We start from the raw sequence: 15,482 nt of genomic DNA on the forward strand, positions 1-15,482 counted from the left end.
TGGTTACTTTTGCGAAGTGGCCAAGCGAGGTGTGAGGAGAGGCAGGGGTGGTGGGGACTGGCTGGCTGCCAGGGGCTCTGGGCTCCCACACTGGCTCATCTTCAGCATTGAGGGTATTAGTCACAGGGCCCAGAGGGTTAGCAGAAGTGGAATCTGGAGTGTCCCAGGGCCCTGGGCAGTGTTCCCAGAACCCACTGTATCCTAAGTTAATCCTACCCGGGTAATAACCGGGTACTTGCAGGCCTCCTTCTGTTGCTTTTAAAAAACATTTTTGAACTTAAGCTGGTGTCACAAAGTTGGACACATAGAGGAATATTAGTGAAGGTTAACCAAACTAAAGAGAGGATAATTTGCCTTATTAGAACCAAATAAAGAGCCGGTGTTGTTATCTATGGGCCCCAGAATGAATGGGTAAGATTCTGAACAGGATCAAGCTGGAGTTACCTGCTCAGGGTCTCAGATCCACCTGTACACTTGGGTAGGTCAATGAGAACTACCCCTGAAACACACACACACACACACACACACACACACACACACACACACACGACAAGCTCCTATCCCGGGCACTCCTGTCCTCTGAATAGGTAAGAAACCTTTTGACACAAGACACATACTGGCAAAGGATGTTAGGCTCCAATCTGACTTCACAGAGGAAACGGGGACAGAGATACCAGGGAATGAGAGAGGCTTTTATGATTTGTTAACATTTTCAAGACCACATAGCATCAAGTATAGCTAAGTTTAAGTGCAGGTTTGACTTACAGTTTACTTACTTGCCTGAAGATCCTCTCATGCTCTGCAACACTAAACAAACAACTCCAGTAGAACTCACCTGAAACACTAAGCCATTGTGTTCCACTCACCATGCAATTTTAATTGCAGAAATACACACACACACACACACACACACACACCCTGAGATGCATCTCCGAATGATTGTATGATTATGTCATTGTTGGAGAAACACAAAGAATTTGTTTGATGGTAATTTTGTTTGTTCTAAACGCTGACTGATGCCTCCCTCTTTGTTCTCAGTTTGACTCTGTGGCTGATATATCTGATGTGTCAAGCAATGTTACCCTAAAAAGTTACACCATGCACTTGGAGGTACCTCGTGTGCTGCGTGAATGCATGATCTTGTGCATGATGCGTTGACTACACAATGAAAAGCAGGAACATTTCATTGATTGGAACAGCTAAATCAAACCTCAGATGCTTAGAGCAGCTAGATTTTCTTATGGCACATTCTAGGTTCTAATCACATAGTGCCTTTGTCTTTCTGATGTTAATACCAGACCTGATTTATTAATTTTTTAAATCATATTTTTATTTTTAATGTTTACTTACTTTTGAGAGAGCTATAGGGTGCAAGTGGGAAAGAGGCAGAGAGAAGAGACAGAGTCCGAAGTAGGCTCCAGGCTCTGTCAGCACCGAGTCAGACACTTAACCAAGTGAGCCACACAGGTGCCTAGTGATTTATTAATTACTAATTTTTTTTTAATGTTTATTTTTTTAGAAGGGGAGACTGGGGAGGGGCAGAGAGAAGGGGGACAGAGGATCCGAAGTGGGCTCTGCGCTGACTGCAGAGAGCCCAATGCAGGGCTCAACCTCACGAACCGTGAGAGCATGACCTGAGCCGAAGTTGGATGCTTAACTGACTGAGCCACCCGGGCGCCCCACAGACCTATTTTGATGGCTGAGTCTTATAACAAATAGAACAATATGAATGAGAAGAGAGGGTGGGGAGAGTCCATTTTCCTACACAAATCCAGGGATTTTAAAATATAATCCAACTGTGTTCACTTGGCAGCCATAAGAGACCATTGTTAACTTTGCTCTGGGAAAAGTGGTGATCTCAAGACACAGGCTCAGTGGTGACACTCATGAAGGGGTTACTTTGTTAACCGAACCTCTATCTCCTTCACCTCACCACTTTGCAATGCAGCCAGCCCTTGTCTCCAGGAAACAAGAGCCAAAGCATTAGCGCATAAATTCTGTAGGTGCTAAGTACACTGATGTCTAATACAACTATTAGTTTATCATCTCACCCTTACCAAAAACCCAGGGGCCACGGTATTCCAGACAAGCTGTTCTGTAGGAGGAAATGGAGTGTTCCCTTCATTGACAATGTGTGACACACATTATCCGTCCCATTGCAAATCCATTTTCTTTAGACAGTAATCACCAACAGCAACTTTCTTTTCAGGGATTAGCTGATACCAAAATTCCCCGGTCTGGGACACCCATCAGTATCAGGAGCAACCGCAGCATATCCGTACTTCGGATCCCAAGTCAGAGTCAAATAAGCCAAACTTATTCCCAAGGCTCTCTCCACCGCAGTGTCAGCCAACTCATGGACTTTCAGGACAAGAAAGTCTTGATCGATGACTCATTGTGGGAAACCATCATGGGCCACGATAGTGGATTGGTGAGTGGGTTTCCTTATCCAGAGCCTTTGATCAACCCCCCAAAAGAACATTGGTAAATGGATGGCATGGAGCATCCTGTCCTCATTGAATGCTGCCTCCCAGCACTTTGCATCTCTCCGACCATTTGCCCAAGTATTTTATAATGACCTACTTATTAGTGTTACTAAAATTGTTTGATGAGCAGGGTAGAAACTTTGTCTCATTCTTTTTGCAAACATCAGATGCTCAAAAAAATGAATTCATCAAGTAGGTGGAGAGACAAACAGGCTATACTCTATTAACTTGGGCAGAAGGCGACTGGTAACATTGGAACTGGTCTACAAGAGAAACAACCAAAAAAAAAAAAAAAAGTGCATCACCTTTTTCCTTTGGGTTTATGGTTAGAGGAGAAAATCTTTCTTTCAATAGGCTCAATGGTTCTTTTCCAAGAAACTCAGAAAATCATGATAAACAAAGGTATTACTGTTTATGAACTTCATCTTTCATAATTTCAGTCCAGTGGATACAAATAACTGACTCTTGGAAAGTTAACCTCATTAATATCTAATATTTTTTATAAGTCCCTAGTGGCTGAAATGGATAAAACCCTATAGTTTTTCCCAACCATCAACCTTCTGCATTATGCCGACTACCTAGACATCTGCTGGAGAACTGTTCCTTTGGGGTAGCTAGGAAAGATTGCCAGCTAAGAACTCACCTGCTCTGCAGAGCAGACTGATGCACTTCCCTGTCTTCCAACCGTCTGTTTCTGCCTTTAGAGTCTTAAGTACTCAATTTTCCTTTGCTGAAAAGTTGAGGACTTCCACGAAGACTTTCTTAACTAATGGCAAGGAATAGGGCAAGATTCCTGGTTCTAGGTTCTAATCACAATGAAAAATGCACAGTCTTGGCTTGTTCAGGACAATGATCTACAATGTGCATTTTAAAATGGTGGGCCTGCTTGATATCGTTATGACTCTCGAGTTCCATGATTCCATTCCAGATCTAAAGATTCTAAATGGCAGGAATAATTACATCAGGCTGAAACCTAAGGAATTGTTAATTGATCATATCTGACATGGAAAAGGACAAGTTTATAGGGGACAACATAACATATAGAGGGCTAAGATGCATGTGTGTCCTTACCTAAGGATACACAGTGGTTTTTCGATGGAATTGGGATCTTAAAACCATCATTTGGTTACAGAAGCCCCATTCTTCACTGTTATGCTATATTGCCGGTTTTGCTTGCTTTTGACAGTACTAGCAATAGACAATATGCAAAGCAATTTAATGAAAGTTTTCGAAGATGCAAAACCTGGAAAATAATCTGTTCGTTATAACCTTACAAACAATATTACTAGCCCTATTCAATACATACAAAATACAGTAAGAGAGTGGGAAGCACAATAGCATGCATTCTGTCTCTTCTGCTTACAGTTTGAATCAAATCTTTTTTTTAATGTTTGTTTATTTTTGAGAGAGAGAGAGAGAGAGAGCATAACCGAGAGAGGGGCAGAGAGAGAGGGAGTCACAGAATCTGAAGGAGGCTCCAGGCTCTGAGCACAGAGCCCGACGTGAGGCTCGAACTCACAAGCCATGAGATCGTGACCTGAGTTGACGTCGTACGTTTAACCAACTGAGCCACCCAGATACCCCTGAACCAAATCTTAAGTATATAAATGTATATACATATGTGTGTGTGTGGATGTGTGTATAACATCCATGAATATAAATATGAAATAAAATATAATCTCCTCACTTGACAGATGAGGAAACTGAGGCTTAGAAAGTTAAAATACGGCACTTAATAACACTCAAATGACATTTTGGATTAGTCCGTAGTTCATGTGTACATGTGATCCTTTCAATTAGGTAAACTTAAGGCAGGACAATCTCAAACCATGCCTTAAGGATTTGAGCATAATACTAGCCTTTAACAAAATACTTACAGAGTACTTTTTATACTAAATTGATACCACTATCAATCAATGGCAAATACTACTGATAGCGAATGTCCTAACTCTGATGACTGGCTTATTTTTCAGTATGTAGATGAAGAGGACCTGATGAATGCCATCAAGGGTTTCAGTTCTGTGACTAAGGAACACACCACGTTCACTGACACCCACCTGTGAAGGATGGAAACTTGCAAGACATAAAGCTGAATGGCGGGCCCCGTGCCCCGTCCCCGCTGGGTTATCACGGACAGACGCACCGTATACGCCAGAAAGAGTCATTGCTGGTTATTCCGTAATCCTTTAGAAAACCAAACAAAAACAAGGCTTGTTTTTGAGATTGTTCTTCTGTGATAGAGGTCTGTTTTTCAGGTGGTCTGAAATAAGGGGTACCATTGATATGAAAAAACTTATTTTGCTCTACTTACTTTGAGGAAGCTAAACGAGCCTGTGATTTTCACTTGGCCCAGACAGTGACTCCATTGGTTAAGTGGATAATCAGGGACAATTTCAAATCAGCCCACGGTCGTTACAAGTGAGAAACTAAGCAGTTCTTCTGAGAGGACGTCACTGCTGCTCCTTTCAATCCTTTATTCCCATGAAGTGACACGATCCTGGAAGAAACAGCAATTCTAATGATCACAGCTACAAAATAAAATCCCAGTTTCAGGCCAAGCTGAATCAGAGAAAAACAGACTGCAGTGGTGGATACACACTGAGCAGAAGGTTCGATGTAATGACAGTGTTTAATGATAAGTACTCACCAAACGTAGTTTTTTTTTAAAAAATTACACACCAAATTTTGGCAGAGCACCACATAAACTTACAAATCTGTTCTTGCATTTATGAATCTTCTGAAAGTCTAAGGACTAAAGAACTATTTCCCACATATTTTATATAGTTTTGAAACTCCGATCAATACTTTCCATAAAATTCTGTCAATTGCATCCCCAGGCATACTGACATCGTCAGCTTTGCACCTTTCACATGGAAACCACTGTTCTATTTGCAACATTTAATTAGCCTGTAGAATTTAAAAAGAAGTTTTGTGCTCCTCCCAGCTTTGGAAGTGTTTCACTTAACATTTGTATGTAGACACAAGATGATACATGAGCATATATGTCATATGTACATACGCGTATGTGTCTATTACTCCGTACTATAGCCCTTCACTTCAGAGAACTCACTATTTTAGCCCTAGAATCACTAAGAGCAGATGATATTCCCCAGTACCAATTGCCATGGGTCAACAGCTTCTGGCAACTGCTCTAGTTGGAGTACGAAGTCATTGGTGAAAGTCCTAGACCAAGAAACATTTTTTTCCGAGTCATCAACATTAAATTAAAGGTATTTGTTCTTCATGGAAAACACTAAAAAATACTGTCTTTCTTATTCTTAAAAGGGCTATGTAATGATTCCGGAAAGTTATTTTGTGTCTATAGGTCGCATACACAATTGTCACACAATATTCTGTGAGTTAATCCAGAGGTAGGTGGATTTTCCCAAGGCTAAAGTGGCAAAAATTTATAACATAAGGGATACCCTTGTTCTGCCTCAAGTCAGATTGTGGACTTTGGGGGTACTGAGGCTTTAACTCAGTCTGTGGAAGAACAGATCCTCAGACTGACCAACTCCTGACAAATCTCGCCAACTCTAAGTGTCAAAAGCACAGGCCAGTGTTAAACAGCACTTCTGCTCCCTCGTGAGAACTACAATCTGCAACAATTGTGCACCCTTGCAGTGGATGTACAAATTATAAGATTCTTTTCTTTAACCTTTTTTTTTTTTTTTTAACTTTCTAAAATGGAAATACAGGATTGGCTAGTTTACTGGTTTTAATTGCATTTGATTCCGGGTCAAGTGGTTGTTTAAAGCTGGCCCAAGTGAGCCTCAACCAAGGTTGAGTTTCTGATCACATGAGCTACTTCAGGTACATAGGGAAGAAGAGCTCTTCTCCAGTTGTGAACTTGCACTCTATCCTTGGTCTACTCTTCTGCAAATGTAATTTGGTGGATTTACATTGAGCTCTTCCCCATTTTTGAAAAATTTACCAGATACCTTTATCACAGTTTAAAATTCGACACGAATAGAGAACTGCAGGGCATTTTTATATTAAATCATTATCCATTTAATCTAATTAGACATTTAGCTATTACATGAATTCATTTAGCTGAAACATTTACATTTTGATCCCATAGCTCGGAATGGACAGAAGCCTGTATGGCTCCCACCAAGAACACTGCCCCCTGCAACATTCTATACCTTACTTTTACGTTGTTCAGAGAAGCAGCCCAAGATTTTGTTATTTTAAGGCGTATTGTGGGCCAACTTTCATTTCACAGTGTAGACTCATCCCTAGAGATTGATTCAATTGTCTGCCATGAGGCTAAGGCATCAGTATTTTTAATGTTTTTGAGAGAGAGGCAGAGCGCAGGGCGGGGGGCGGGGGGGAGTGGCTGCAGAGAAAGAAGGAGACAGTATCTGAAACAGGCTCCATCCAGGCTCTGAGATGTCAGCACAAGAGCCTGACGCGGGGCTGGAACTCGTGACTCGCGAGATCATGAACTGAGCCGAAGTTAGTTGCTTAAACTGAGCCACCCCTGAGGCATCAGTACTTTTGAAAGCTTTCCAGTGTTCTAGTTTGAAAGCCAGTGATGTAAAGCCACCTGGAAGAACTCATGCGGCTGGCGCTATGCACAGGGACTATATTCCTTTGCACACCGTTTCTCCTTTAGAAGGAACAATGACCAGTTCTTTATGGATCCCTTTAAATAGGTTCTAAATCTCCTGAACTCAGGTCTTACCACTAGTACAGGCCACATTCTCGGGTTCAGAACTACGGTTATTCCTAATACTAACTCTTTGATAAGAGTCTGTAGCTATATTTATAAGCTCTATTAAAAATTGTATTTATAGATGATCTGTTGTCATTTCCACTAAATGGAAAACCTAAATATGTCAATGTATCTTATGCTGATCCAAAAATCATGTTAACATCAATATAATTCAACTTGAACAACCTGTAAATAAAACATAGGCCAGATGGAATAATTCGGTGATAAGGAACTTAATTATATCACGAGTAGTTTATTTCCATCACACAGATATCATGTAAACTTGTCTAAAAGTTGGTTTGCTTAATTTTAAAAAGTAAACCAAGTTTATTAGTGAAAAAAACCACTCTAACAGCTCTGAGTTATATTTACAACTAACACATAAATAACAATGATAAAGCTGAACCCATTTAAGAAAACAGGATGCTCCATATAATCTCAACTCCCGATTGTACATTAGAATCAACTGTGGTACTTTTCCCAAAGCAAGAGTCCCCCCACCAGATTGGAGGGAGGCCTGGGCAGGTGTACACGTATAACCTGAGGTCATCCTGGTGTATAAGCCTAGATGAGAAAGCCAGACAAGACCACAGGCTCCTGAAACAGGCAGCACAGGTTCAAAGTTGGCTCAGTAGCTCACAAGCTTTGTGGCGAAGTTATTTCTCCTCAGTGGTCTCCTCTACGAAATGAGGACAGCAATCCTACCCAACCGGTATGATGGCACTTCTGAGTACTGCTTTGAAGTACAGAATTACTTAAAATACTCTCATCATGAGAATTAGAATTGTTCTCATTTGTCATTGAACACAAAGTATATAGATTCATCTCAATTTTTTTTTCCTTTGGGTCACAAAAACCATAATGAGGTAGGTACAAGGAAAACACGCATAGCAGGGGTCATCTGCTCAAGGTCACAGTTAAGTGTCAGAATAGACTCAAAACCCATCTCCTAACATGAAGGTTCAAATTCCTGTAAGTGAAAAGAGATCAAAAAGATCTGACTCATAGTATACTGCAACCCGTGGTATAGTGAGTTGCCTATTTATGGGATTTTACTATAGAATAATCTCCCCTACCCCCCCCCCCACGGCCTTTTTTAAAATTTTTAACATTTATTTATTTTTGAGAGACACAGCGTGAGCAGGAGAGGGGCAGAGAGAGAGGGAGACACAGAATCTGAAGCAGGCTCCAGGCTCTGAGCTCTCAGAAGAGCCTGACACCGGCCTCGAGCTCACAAACTGCAAGATCACGACCTGAGCTGGAGTCAGATGCTTAATGGACTGAGCCACCCAGGCACCCCCACCCCTGGCCTTTTATTAATGGAAAAGGCTGGGTAAATACTCAAAAATTTTTCTTTCATTTTCTCACTTGCCCCCACAACTTTTACAGGACAGTGATAATGAGAAAGAAGGGTATGGAGAGAATTACAAATCCTTGGTAATATGGAAATTATGCTCGGACAAACATTTTCCCTCCACGATAACGTACATTAGCTTTCACGCATGTTCCCTCCCCCTTTCTTACTGCAGGAAGAAGACATGAACAACCACATGCAGGTGTACTTCAAACAGGCCCTCTATTCCCCAAATAACCAAGAACGCATAGTCTTATTTAATCGTTTTTATTAGGCTTAATTGATAAATAAATACAAGAGAACTGTTGTGAAATCACAAGCAATAAACTTTAAAGAATTTATTTCAGCTTCACTCGTATTTCTTGGAATGGGAATATATACATTATTCATCAATAAATGCTTAATGCTTTAAATTTACAATTACCCTATATGCAGAAACTTGAAAATGATGCCAATTAAAAGAAAAAAGTACAAAAATTTGCCTTTTGTTCTTACAATTCAAAGTATATTTTAAAATAATACTTTTACAGCAGCCAAACCTTTAACCAAAAATTGAGAACTGCGATTTCATAAGCTTAACAAAATGGCCACATTCTAACTTGATTATCTTTGTTATTAACAGTGGGGGAAATATATGGTGTATCCTAAATAAAACAAGGCAGGCTAACAACTAGTACAGCTTCCCTTCTGGGCACTCAAAAGCTCGATCCTGGACTTTTATTTTTACTTCACCTGTTCAAACACAGACAACTGCTCCAACTTTAAAGGAAGTTTAAATGGATGTTCGGTATTTAACATGGATGATGCTTGGTAAAACTTAAGAACTCCAAAAATGAGAATCAGATAATGACCCACAATTTAAAAAAAAAATACCCTAAGGGACTGACTACTATAGTGTTATCTGGTGTTCAACATCAATAGTGTTTTTTGAATTAGGTGATATTTTTTCACAAACATAGCACCTCATTAAATATCTGGTAAACACTTGACAATCACAATAAGTGTTGGGAGACTAAATTCCAAAGAGAATTAACGTGATTCGTGTAACATAACATTGCAAGACAAATCTCAAGCATTATCAAGGTTAGGAACGCACTGTTGGTCCCCGTGCCCTCAAAGGATGCTCACCTATTGTGGGCACTATCTTAGTAAGACTTGGTACTTTGCTTCCAAAATCTGGAGAGTAACGAAATATTGACATGGACTCTTGCTTTTGTTTTTTTTTGTTTTTTTTTTTTACAAACAATCTGTTAAATGTACTTGTAAAACTAAAAAAACTTTCCAAAAGGTCAAAAGAGATATAATTATTTTCCTCCTTACTCCAGGTAATTCTGTTTAAAAAGATATTGAATGAACTCCAGTTTTAATTTGCAAAGTTTTGGTGTAAAAGCTAATGTACTGAAATCCAGTAAAGTGTTCAACTTTTGTCTAAATTAACAAAACTACTATTCATTTTGGTGAGTTCTCACAAGCTGTACTCTTGACCTGAGGAATCACTTTTTTTGTGCCGAGGAGACGGAGTGGTCTTTGTAGGAGACGGGGACGCAGTACCAGGTGAGTCAGTTCCTCCATCGGAAGTACTTGGTGATGATGCCAGATACGGAACTTTCTTTCTTCCAAGGAATCCTCCTCCTTCAAATCCCCCTTTCTTCCTTAACTCCATTTTATTTTCATTTTCTTCTTCTGATGACCTTTTCTTAGATTCCAGACCTTCAGCTACTTTATGCACTTCCAATCCACTATCTGATTCTCTCAAACTCTTTACTTCTGTTCCAGGAGACTTTCTCTCCGATACACTACATTCCCCCGTTGCCCGCTTTACTTCGGCTTGTACTGGACCCAAGTTACCATTTTCAGGGACGGCTCGTTCTACATTTCTGTTCAAATTAACAGTCTGGAAGTCCCTATAACTGTGAAAGCTCTCAGTCCTCCTTGCTCTTGCTAACAAAGGACTCTCTCTGTAAGGCCTCATGGAACCATAAGTAGCTGCTTCGTGGACAGTCTCATGGTGCTGGAGCTGAAGGCTGAAATACAGGTTTTATAAAAAATTACAGTTCAGATTACTTTCTGGGATTTTTCAGGGGCACATCTCATTAACTAAACTACAATGAAAAGGTATTATTTAAATATATAAAGAATGCATATCCTCATTTCTATATATAAAAATTCACTTAAGTACTCTATATATTATGGATTAGTGTGTGTGTAGGTGTGTGTATGCTTATCAAATCACCAATGCAAATAATAACATACATATATTCAGTGAATCTGAATTTCTGAATAGCTGAAAAACGCTGGGGGAGGAAAAAAAAAACCTTTCAAACCAATATGGAACCGATATAATTTAGTCTTTGGTCCTGAATCCAAATTTTGGAATTTTTAAAAATGTGGTAACCAGAAGACATACAATGCTCCTGTATCGGAAGTACAGAATAACCAAACGTAAGCTTACACAGATGATGTAATCGCTTCAATTAATATCTCCCTGGGGCAACAGGAACAAAAAATCCACACACTATTCAAGGTGACATGTGTATTTTCCATCTCCTTTGAATGAACTCTTGATCACATAATAGGCAACCAAATTGGCAACAATTCACAAAGTAAGTTAAAAAGAAAAAATGGTTTTTAAATTTTTAAAGTTTATGTATTTATTTTTGAGAAAGAGAGAGAGAGAGAGAGAGAGAGAGAGAGAGAGAGAGAGAATCCCAAGCAGGTTCCACACTGTCGGCACAGAGCCCAATTCACAGCTCGAACTCACCAACTGTGAGATCATGACCTGAGCGGAAATCAAGAGTTGGCCACTTAACTGACCAAGCCCCCAGATGCTCTGGAAAAAATGTTCTTCTATAAAAAGAGCAAGATATGCTTATAGATGAGAAATTTAGTAAAATGTTTTTAAAAAAACTGAGTCAACAAAGTCAGAATTAAAAATGTGCCTTGAAAAATGATTCTTCCAATTGAATCGGTTATCAAAAATCTCCCAACAAATAAGAGTCCAGGACCAGATGGCTTCCCAGGGGAGTTCTACCAGACGTTTAAAGCAGAGATAATACCTATCCTTCTCAAGCTATTCCAAGAAATAGAAAGGGAAGGAAAACTTCCAGACTCATTCTATGAAGCCAGTATTACTTTGATTCCTAAACCAGACAGAGACCCAGTAAAAAAAGAGAACTACCGGCCAATATCCCTGATGAATATGGATGCAAAAATCCTCAATAAGATACTAGCAAATCAAATTCAACGGCATATAAAAAGAATTATTCACCATGATCAAGTGGGATTCATTCCTGGGATGCAGGGCTGGTTCAACATTCGCAAATCAATCAACGTGATACATCACATTAACAAAAAAAAAGAGAAGAACCATATGATCCTGTCAATCGATGCAGAAAAGGCCTTTGACAAAATCCAGCACCCTTTCTTAATAAAAACCCTTGAGAAAGTCGGGATAGAAGGAACATACTTAAAGATCATAAAAGCCATTTATGAAAAGCCCACAGCTAACATCATCCTCAACGGGGAAAAACTGAGAGCTTTTTCCCTGAGATCAGGAACACGACAGGGATGCCCACTCTCACCGCTGTTGTTTAACATAGTGCTGGAAGTTCTAGCATCAGCAATCCGACAACAAAAGGAAATCAAAGGCATCAAAATTGGCAAAGATGAAATCAAGCTTTCGCTTTTTGCAGATGACATGATACTATACATGGAAAATCCGATAGACTCCACCAAAAGTCTGCTAGAATTGATACATGAATTCAGCAAAGTTGCAGGATACAAAATCAATGTACAGAAATCAGTTGCATTCTTATACACTAACAATGAAGCAACAGAAAGACAAATAAAGAAACTGATCCCATTCACAATTGCACCAAGAAGCATAAAATACCTAGGAATAAATCTAACCAAAGATGTAAAGGATCTGTATGCTGAAAACTATAGAAAGCTTATGAAGGTAATTGAAGAAGATTTAAAGAAATGGAAAGACATTCCCTGCTCATGGATTGGAAAAATAAATATTGTCAAAATGTCAATACTACCCAAAGCTATCTACACATTCAATGCAATCCCAATCAAAATTGCACCAGCATTCTTCTCGAAACTAGAACAAGCAATCCTAAAATTCATATGGAACCACAAAAGGCCCCGAATAGCCAAAGGAATTTTGAAGAAGAAGACCAAAGCAGGAGGCATCACAATCCCAGACTTTAGCCTCTACTACAAAGCTGTCATCATCAAGACAGCATGGTATTGGCACAAAAACAGACACATAGACCAATGGAATAGAATAGAAACCCCAGAACTAGACCCACAAACGTATGGCCAACTCATCTTTGACAAAGCAGGAAAGAACATCCGATGGAAAAAAGACAGCCTCTTTAACAAATGGTGCTGGGAGAACTGGACAGCAACATGCAGAAGGTTGAAACTAGACCACTTTCTCACACCATTCACAAAAATAAACTCAAAATGGATAAAGGACCTGAATGTGAGACAGGAAACCATCAAAACCTTAGAGGAGAAAGCAGGAAAAGACCTCTCTGACCTCAGCCGTAGCAATCTCTTACTCGACACATCCCCAAAGGCAAGGGAATTAAAAGCAAAAGTGAATTACTGGGACCTTATGAAGATAAAAAGCTTCTGCACAGCAAAGGAAACAACCAACAAAACTAAAAGGCAACCAACGGAATGGGAAAAGATATTTGCAAATGACATATCGGACAAAGGGCTAGTATCCAGAATCTATAAAGAGCTCACCAAACTCCACACCCGAAAAACAAATAACCCAGTGAAGAAATGGGCAGAAAACATGAATAGACACTTCTCTAAAGAAGACATCCGGATGGCCAACAGGCACATGAAAAGATGTTCAGCGTCGCTCCTTATCAGGGAAATACAAATCAAAACCACACTCAGGTATCACCTCACGCCAGTCAGAGTGGCCAAAATGAACAAATCAGGAGACTATAGATGCTGGCGAGGATGTGGAGAAACGGGAACCCTCTTGCACTGTTGGTGGGAATGCAAATTGGTGCAGCCGCTCTGGAAAACAGTGTGGAGGTTCCTCAGAAAATTAAAAATAGACCTACCCTATGACCCAGCAATAGCACTGCTGGGAATTTATCCAAGGGATACAGGAGTACTGATACATAGGGGCACTTGTACCCCAATGTTCACAGCAGCACTCTCAACAATAGCCAAATTATGGAAAGAGCCTAAATGTCCATCAACTGATGAATGGATAAAGAAATTGTGGTTTATATACACAATGGAATACTACGTGGCAATGAGAAAAAATGAAATATGGCCTTTTGTAGCAACGTGGATGGAACTGGAGAGTGTGATGCTAAGTGAAATAAGCCATACAGAGAAAGACAGATACCATATGGTTTCACTCTTATGTGGATCCTGAGAAACGTAACAGGAACCCATAGGGGAGGGGGAGGCAAAAAGGAAAAAAAAAAAAAAAAAAAGAGGTTAGAGTGGGAGAGAGCCAAAGCATAAGAGACTATTAAAAACTGAGAACAAACTGAGGGTTGATGGGGGGTGGGAGGGAGGAGAGGGTGGGTGATGGGTATTGAGGAGGGCACCTTTTGGGATGAGCACTGGGTGTTTTATGGAAACCAATTTGGACAATAAATTTCATATAATAAAAAAATAAAAAAATAAATAAATTAAAAAAAAAAAAAAAAAAGAAAGAAAAATGATTCTTCCAACAACTATGTGATTACAGTATCTCAGGCAATTTTCCCAAAAGCAATCAATTCAACTTATAAATACAATTTACGACTCTTTAACCTACCTAGAATTTGATTCACGGAGACGGCTGTGCTGAACCACAGAAGTTGCTGGACTGATGTTAGGAGTAGCACAGCGAGATGTGCTCAGGTCACACTGATCCAGTAATTTGAGTAGCTCTTCTTCAGTCGGACCACCTACATCTTAGGAAAACACACGCTCATTTTATCATCACTTCTGTCAAACGCTTATTACCCTGCGGACAAACAACTTCCCACATGGAACCTACCCTTCTCTTCACTTTTGCTAACCATATCCATCGCCGTGGTCAGATCCCACATCTGAATGCTGCCATTTGTATGGCCTGTGAATAGGTAGCGCCTTGGCCTTGAGCCCATCCTACTGGATCCCTCACATTCTCTCACTGTAAATGAGGATATTGTTGTACAGTCAACAGCCTGGATCTCACAGATTCTGCAAAAAATATTGTATAGTTGTAAACCACGGGGAGCAAGTAACACGTTGCAATTCAGATTTTTGAAATTGCTTATTAGCAAATTAGAGTTGACTATTCTATATATTTAAAACAGATCTAAAAAGTTCAAGGCAAGTCAACAGAAATAAGATTCAAGCCTTGTTTCTTTGAGTCTATAGAAAAGGCTGTTATAAAACAACATATTTAAATAATTATGAAATAAAGCAAATCATTTAAGTCAACCTTAAAAACAGAAAGAACCTTGATGGGAACTAATTCTTGAAAAGGAAGTTATAAACTAAAAAGGCGGAAACAAAAGCAAGCAGACATGATACTGGAAAAGATCTTGAGAAGTCATTTAAAATGTATGTGGAAATTCAAGTCTGAAACCAGAAAAAAAAAATGTACAGGTGTATGGAGAGGTCTAAGTAGTATCCTCCATTAAGATAAGATTCTTAACTTTTTTAAAGGATTTTTATAACTATTTCACTGATGTTCATAAAGGACAAAAGGACCTAGAAAGAGCAATTATCACTTACATTTGACAAATAAAACAAACAAGGAATAATGTCAGCAGATGATTTGTCAAAATCGTGTAGAAGTTGACTGACTTATGCTTGACTGAATTATTTACCCCAGACTACTTCAAAACAAAGAGGCTTATTGAATGAATGAATGAATGAATGTATGAATAAGTAAATAAATAGT

General features: G+C 39.5%; 2 protein-coding genes and 1 long non-coding RNA gene across 6 annotated transcripts in view; 1 reads left to right on the forward strand and 2 right to left on the reverse strand.

The window, feature by feature from the left end:
* USH2A (usherin) overlaps positions 1–5,500 on the forward strand; it is a 742,577-nt gene extending 737,077 nt beyond the window's left edge. Inside the window, exons 71-72 of one of the 3 annotated variants that reach the window (XM_045455771.1) lie at positions 2,210–2,431; positions 4,460–5,500. In XM_045455771.1, the coding sequence (XP_045311727.1) occupies positions 2,210–2,431; positions 4,460–4,549 (312 nt within the window). In that variant the 3' untranslated portion in view covers positions 4,550–5,500. Of the gene's footprint in view, positions 1–2,209; positions 2,432–4,459 lie in introns of those variants that run through there. The other 2 variants (XM_045455772.1, XM_045455773.1) reach the window with 2 other exon arrangements.
* Positions 2,334–4,905, reverse strand: LOC123586523. The gene is made up of 3 exons (XR_006706851.1): positions 4,798–4,905; positions 4,544–4,670; positions 2,334–3,674 (listed from the first exon to the last, which is right to left on the reverse strand). It is a non-coding gene; the product is annotated as an uncharacterized LOC123586523 (long non-coding RNA).
* Positions 5,501–8,808: 3,308 nt separating the features above from the next.
* The window catches only part of KCTD3 (potassium channel tetramerization domain containing 3), a 56,852-nt gene continuing 50,178 nt past the window's right edge, over positions 8,809–15,482 (reverse strand). For both annotated transcript variants that reach the window (XM_045455776.1, XM_045455774.1), the window contains 3 exons: positions 14,589–14,773; positions 14,364–14,502; positions 8,809–10,581 (listed from right to left, as the gene is read on the reverse strand). In XM_045455776.1, coding sequence (XP_045311732.1) covers positions 10,023–10,581; positions 14,364–14,502; positions 14,589–14,773 — 883 coding nt within the window. In that variant the 3' untranslated portion in view covers positions 8,809–10,022. The remainder of the gene's footprint in view (positions 10,582–14,363; positions 14,503–14,588; positions 14,774–15,482) is intronic.

This window comes from Leopardus geoffroyi, chromosome C3, assembly GCF_018350155.1.
Source record: "Leopardus geoffroyi isolate Oge1 chromosome C3, O.geoffroyi_Oge1_pat1.0, whole genome shotgun sequence".
Lineage (NCBI taxonomy): Eukaryota > Metazoa > Chordata > Mammalia > Carnivora > Felidae > Leopardus > Leopardus geoffroyi.